Consider the following 6,793-nt stretch of genomic DNA (forward strand, 5'->3'; position numbering starts at 1 on the left):
CACGTGCCACGTATTAACTCACATACAATCCTCACAGTACCCTGTCTGTTGGTGCCATTATCACCCACTCATACGGATGAAGAAACTGAGGCATAAGCACCCAGCTAGTATCCCAGCAGCCTGAGCCATGATGAGACTGGTCCCTGGTGAAAGCCCTTCCTGAGTGAGGCCCGGAGAGGGCTAGGAGGCTGCCCAGAGTCACACAGAGTCAGTGAAAGACTCAGGTTTAGAACCCAGACCTCTTCCCTCCCAACCCAGGGTCTTCTGTCAGTTGCTATGGAGATGAGGGCAGGGGAGGGATGGTAATGACCGTGAGTGGGTGCCCTTAGTAGGAGTCTGGCTGGAGTCTGGGGGCCAAGACGCCAAATGGATCCCAGAGTTGCTGGCCTTGCTGGAGAGAGGGATGGGGGTCTGGAAGAAGGGATGGGAAGGATGGGTGGGCAGAAGGAGGCAGGGCCCTGATGCTTGACCTTGGGCTTCAATCTGGGCAGAGCCTGTAAGGACAGCTCAAATTCCACAGGGAGCCGGACTGGCCGAGGGAACAGCTGTCTCCCAAGAGCTATTTGGGGAACAGGGCAGAGGGGTGGAGAGGACTGTGAAGGACAGTTTAACAAGGTCTGGTGAGAGGCAGGGAGGAGGCTGGACGCCAGCCTGTCTGCTGACCAGGGAGTGTGTGTGAGTGCCTCTGTGTGTGTGTGTGTGTGTGTGTGTGTGTGTGTGTGTGCGGGCGTACATGCAACCTCTCTCTCAGGGGCCTGAGGACAAGGCAGCATTCTCCTGGGTCCAGAGGTGTGGCCTCCTGGCTATGCTCCGCCCTGGTCATGGAATGGGGGAGAGACAGTTATGACTTCCCGAAGTTACTGGATGCCAAGCTTTACCTATACCGTCTCATTTAATCAACCTGGGCTCCTGAGCGAGGTGGGAGGAGTCCCCCTTGGCAGACGAGGAGGCTCAGAGGAGTGAGGTGAGGAGGCTCACACGGCCAGTCAGTGGCAGAGCCAGCCTGTGGACACGGCTCTGGCTGACTCCTGATGTCAACCCTGCTTTCTGCTGTCATTTCAGATGCCCCTGGGGGAAGCTCCAGGATCGGGAAAAACACCAGTTGGGAATTGCACCGTTGGGAAATACGCACCAGAACCCAAATGGGGCAGTGAGGTCCAGAGGGCAGTTGGCAGGGCTCAGGCTTTCCCCCTGAAAACCCCTTAGCAGGGCTGGCAGGGCCAGGCCACCCTCATGGGGGCCCTAAACTGGATCCAGACCCCAAGCCCAACCCAACAAGATGGGCACGCTCTTTGGAGATAGTCGTATAGGCTGTGTGGTTTGAGGGAGGAGACTCCCTTGCTCCACAGGGCCCAGGGAAGGTCTCGGCCACCCCATCCCAGGCCAAATGCCCCTGTGTCGAGAGGCCTTCCTCCAGCCTGAGCGCAGAGGCACGTCCTCATCTGATCCCCTTGGGTGTGCCGCGGGCTGGCCTGGTGGGTGGGAATGGGGGTCCTTACTTCGGACGAGGACTTTGGCGAAGGAGGAGGCCTGGCCGTAGGCGTTCTTCACCATCACTGTGTAGGTGGCTGCGTCCTCAATGGTGCATCTGAAAAGAAGAGAGAAGAAGTGCCCCCCAAGACTGCTGGCTCCACGGCAACTCAAGTCCCCACATGTAGCGGGGAGCGTCAGGCATTCACATGAAGACTTCGGAGGGAGGAGACTTTAGGCTTTCGTTTGCCCCCACCTCTGCAAAGCTGTGAGACTTTGGGCTAGCCACCGCCCTTTCCTGTGCCTCAGTGTCCTTCTCTGAAGAACTAGGGACATAACACCAGCCTAACCCAACTTGGGTGAAAATACTGTGAAAAAATGATTATTATTCCTGACTGGGTAGGATCAGACAGGTTAAGCGACTTGTCCAGAGTCACACAGCACCCAGAATTCAACCCAGCTTTAAGGTGACAAGCTCTGTCACAGGCGTAGCCTCCTGCCCTGTCAACACCTCCAGATCAGAATCCTGGAGCAGGAGCAGGGCATGGACTTGGAGCAGGAGCTGGGCGCAACTGCCAGTCTGTGCCAGAACTCGGCCAGATGCCCAGGTGTTCTCGGTCTCAGCCCTGGGTCTCATCACTAGTCAGGCCAACCCTGTCTCAGTCCCAGAGCTTGGGCTGGCTCCATTCCAGGGCCATGCTGGGGACAAAGAGAGTTGGTGGGGGGATGTGACACATCTGGCCCCATCAGCAAGGACAGAGGCTCCTTGGTATCCCCGCTCTTGCCCTGGCTGCTGGCGGTAGGAACCCCTCTTGCTCCAAGGACCAGTCCCCCCTGCCGGTCCAGGCATCCTTGACCCTGCACGCCTTCCCTGACTGCCCAGCCCACGGGCACCGCCCTTTGTGGCATCGCGTGGTCAGATACTTAGGTCCACGTCTCCCCAAGTCTGCTTCCGGAGGGGCGGATCAATGTCCTGTCCATACTTATGTCTCTGAAGCCCACGTTGGTTGAGTTGGAGGGACTGGTGTACTGGAAAGAACCCAGGGGGAGAGAATGGCCTCGAACCCAGGCCCTGCCTGCACAAGCCATGTAAGACCCTTCATCTTTCGGAGCTTGGGTTTCCCCTCCGGTACCATGGACCACGCTTCCCTGCAGGAATGGCGTTGGGCATCGTCAGTCAGTCCAGACCCCCAGGAATTCAGCATGTGGCGGCTCATGTGAGCTGTAATGCCTGCTGTGGGGGGGGGGGATTGTGCTCATACCCCCTGGTGCCCGCCCTCCATGCATGCTGCTTCTCCCTTCATTTTTTTTTTTTTAATAGGCTCCACACCCAACTCGGGGTTTGAACTCCCAACCCTGAGATCAAGACCTGAGCAGATATCAGAGTCAGATGCTCAACTGTCTGAGCCACCCAGGCACCCCACTGCTTCTCCCTTTGAAACCATGCTTAAGACTCACCATCTCCTGATGGAGCCGTCCAACTCTCTCCCCTCCAACCGCCTCCCCTTGCACTCGTGCCTCTGCGTGTGTGTGTGTGTGTGTGTGTGTGTGTGCAAGGAGCACTCCCAGCATTCCTAGCCCATCCAGCTGGCCTCTGACTCCAAATATCTTCTTGTGTATTCCAAGGCATTGGAATAACATGGGAGTGCCTGTTAAATACCAATTTCCTGGCCCCAGTCCAGAATAAGACCCACTCAGTCGGATGCTGGAGGCAAGAGGAGGGCCCATCTCATGAATCAGTGTTTTAACAGGAACCCTAGATTCTTCTGAAGATGAAGCAAATTCAGTGAATCAAGATTTGAAATCCTGCTCTGGCTTCGGTGGCGTTGGGGCCTGGGGGTCATGGGTCTCACTAGGGGTCATAATCTTACCTCCTAATCTCCAGCGTCAGCAGCCCATAGTTGTTGGTGATTCGGTACTTTCCGGCAGGAAAGAGGCGGGGATCGATTCGCATGTCATTTTTGTACCTGTGGGGACACAGTGGTCTGTGGCAGGCAGTGTGGCTCTGAGTGGGAAGGATCCAGAGGCTCTCAGACCTGGATTCTAACCTCTGCTTTGTGTGGTTTACTTGCCTACGTGATGCAGCACTTTCACTGCTCTGAAACTCAGTTGTCCTCATCTGTGAAATGGGAGTAGTAAGGGCACTGACCTCATAAGGTTGCTGTGACAATCAAATGGGATAAGATACATAAAGCTTTTCCCTGGTGCCCTGAACACTGTCGATGCTCAAGGGTTCATTTTCCTTCTGCGGGTGGGAGGGTGGTGGGGGCAGGGAAGACAGAGCCTGTCATTAGAGAGAGCTAGGGCCCAGGGCCCAGTTTTTCCCTCCTCTCTGAGGGGGTTGCCATGGAAGGCACCCCATTCTTCTTCCCTTGTCAACCTCTCAGGAGGGCAGTTCTTTATCTCGGCTCTCATTAGAGTCACCGGAGAAAGCTTTCGAAGACTCCATGCCAGGATTCTGAACAGAAGCCTTTGGGGATTTGTATCGGAAGCTGGTCATTGGTCTCCAACAGCCATTCCCTCTTACTCTTTTTTTTTAAAGTAGGCTCCACGCCCAATGTAGAGTCCAACACAGGGCTTGAACTCACGACGCTGACATCAAGAGCTGAACTGAGAGCAGGAATCCTGTGCTTAACCTCCGGATCCTGTGCCCCTCCCTCTTATTCTAAACGAACAGCATTCATCCTTGAGCCACCCAACGGGTAACCGATTTCCCGCCCTCTCTTTCTACTAGGTGTGGCCATGTGACTAAGACTTGTCAACAGAAAGTAAGTACGAGTGCCATGTGGCTGCTACTGATGACCCTTTGCCCCCGTTTATGTCATTGTTCCCTCCAGGGGACGGCAAGAACGTGGCCCAGACGGCTGCCGGCTGCCGTCTTGCACCAGGAAGCCCGGGGCCGCGCCCTCCAGCGGCGAGGGGGGCAGGCCTGAGTCCCTGAGAAGTCTGCGAGTGGAGTCCCCGGAGCTGCCCCACCCTGTCTACATCAGCATGCAGACTAAAGACAAATAAACTTCTGTCTTCTTAAAGCCATTAAGAAAATCTCCATGCCTGGGCTGCGTCCCAGATCATTCCGGAGTCAGAATTTCTGGGGGTGGGGCCCGGGGAGCAGGACTTTTTTAAAACCCCCCAGGTGATTTCCAAGGGTGGCCCGGCGGATTACCGCAGCCCACAGCACCCTGGACATCCCCGTTTGTTTTCTGTGAACTCTGGGGTCTTGTTCTCCCTGCTGCAGGCACTGGACAGTGAGGTGGCCTTGGCTCTGTCCACAGCCCCTTACGGGGGTTTGGAGGCCTAAGGAGTCAGGGCTGGTGAGTGAAAGTCTGTGAAGCCTGGGAGACCTGGGTTCCTGACACAACTTGATGGGTGACCTTGGGCAAGTCAGTTCCCTTCTCTGGGTCTCTGTGTCCATGAGGCTGTTCTTGGACAGGCAGCCCCAGGGGTGCTTGAGGTCAAAAAGGAGGCCGCAGCCGAGAGAGGGCGCCCCAGGCTCAGTGCCTCGCCTTCCTGGGACTCGGCTCCCCCCACACCCTGTTTGTGTCCATGGCAACCAAACAGTGCCACACCCACACCCCATTGCCCCCCTCCCCCACCAGGCTGCACCCTTTCCTGAAAGAAGCCCAACGAAGTCTCCTTCAGGGAGAGCTGTGCCTAATCTCGGCACCCAAACTTTCCACCTCTCCTAGGCCTGGGGGCCAAAGTCAGGTTCCCCCACCCCCACCTATCAGGAACATTCCAGGCACCTCAGCCTGGCCAGCTTCCAACTTTCAAAAGGAAAAAGCGGCAGCGGCAGCTCTGGGCAAGGCCTGGACAGCCAGAGGCCTCAGCGCTCATCTTGCCTGCTCTCTGGGCCCCGCTGTCTCATGCTTCAACACAGCCTCTCGAAGACAAGGCTGGGCAGGTGACCCAACGTGGCCTCCAGTCGTAAAACAGCATTAAGTCAGACAACAGAGGCGAGGCGCCCAGCCCAGAGCCTGGCTCCGAGAGGCCCTCATAAAAGAGTGAGATTTTTATTATTTATCTAAATGTTTTTTCTTCATATCTTTCTGTATTGGATTTTACTTTTTAAGGCTGCTGGGCCTGGGAGACTGATTCCAGTATCAGGGCCCACCTCTGCAGCGTAAACGTGGCCAGACTGGGCCTTGCCTAACTTGTCCTGTTGTTGCCCCTGCATTCAGGAAGTGCTCAATAATTGCTGAATGAATGTACTCGCCTGACAAGCCTGGGTGCTCCGGGATCTTCCTCTTGACCTGGGGGAGGGTGTCGGCCAGGACCTGGACAGAGCCCTGGAGGCCAATCCCCGGACAGTGTGTGGCCCTGCCCAAAGTGATCGATGATGGAAAACCAGATCCCCGAAACCAGGAGCACTGGGGGCCACCACTGCTGGAGGTGGGCCTGGCCTTGCTTCCACCCCTTACCATGCTCAGCTCCCTGTTGTGGCAATATTGCTGGCCGGGGGGACAGGAGTCCCTTTCCTGAGAGGCTCCCCCGGAATGCCTTAGATGTGGGCCTCAGTGCCAGGGCAGGGCAGGGCTTGGCTGCCAGGCGGGACAGCTGAGGTACTGACCCCCCCCTCAGCCCAGGCCAGCTGGCAGGAGCAGGTCCTCCTACCTGACCAGCCACTTGCAGGCAGGGACTGCCTCGGTCCCCACAGAGATCCAGCGCCCAGCACAAATCCCAGCTCCTGGCACACTTTCGTGAATAAATGTCATCTGGCAATGACGAGCCCCGACGCCAGCAACCTTGATGCCTCTCTTGATTGCTCCTGGCCTAAGTGCTTTCTACGTCTCTGACTTCTGAAGCATTACGTGTGCCTCAAGGAAGAACAAGAACCCCAGTGATCACTTTCCTACTCTCTAGGCCAGTAGAAACACCTATGGCTGGGAGGCAAGAGACCCCAGTTTGAATTCGGACTCAAACTGGCTGTGTGACCTTAGACAAGTCACACTCCCTCTCTGAGCCATGGGTGGCCCCAGGGCTCAAATGAGAAGAAAGTGGTGGGTCAGTAAAAGTGGGTTCAAGTACAAGATGTTGCTTTTTCCTTTGTGACCTTGGTCATTTGTGTGCTTAATCCTCTCTCTCCCACTAGACCACGGTCTATTCCACCCTCAAGACCTGGCTTATGTGTCGCCTCCTCTGAGAAGCCTTCCTGGATCCTTCAGGGGGAGGCAGCCACTTCACTGTCTTCGTCTTTACTCCTGTGTTCCAAATGGCACCCCTGAATGTCCCTCTCTCTACATTGATATTTCTCTTCTGGGCTGAGAGTTCTTTGAGGGGAGATTGTGTCTGGTTCATGTCTATGCCTCAGTGTGTGAGTCTGGGC

At 56.1% G+C, this 6,793-nt stretch overlaps 1 protein-coding gene across 2 annotated transcripts in view; it reads right to left on the bottom strand.

The window, feature by feature from the left end:
• MYOM3 (myomesin 3) overlaps positions 1 to 6,793 on the bottom strand; it is a 49,792-nt gene that overhangs the window by 33,852 nt on the left and 9,147 nt on the right. For both annotated transcript variants that reach the window (XR_004621521.1, XM_002913344.4), the window contains exons 6-7: positions 3,342 to 3,437; positions 1,500 to 1,588 (exon numbers count right to left, since the gene is read on the bottom strand). Coding sequence is in view for 1 of the 2 variants with exons in the window: in XM_002913344.4 (XP_002913390.4) it covers positions 1,500 to 1,588; positions 3,342 to 3,437 (185 nt within the window). In the remaining variant the exon portion in view is untranslated. The remainder of the gene's footprint in view (positions 1 to 1,499; positions 1,589 to 3,341; positions 3,438 to 6,793) is intronic.

Source organism: Ailuropoda melanoleuca, chromosome 2 (genome assembly GCF_002007445.2).
Source record: "Ailuropoda melanoleuca isolate Jingjing chromosome 2, ASM200744v2, whole genome shotgun sequence".
In the NCBI taxonomy this organism is placed as follows: Eukaryota; Metazoa; Chordata; class Mammalia; order Carnivora; family Ursidae; genus Ailuropoda; species Ailuropoda melanoleuca.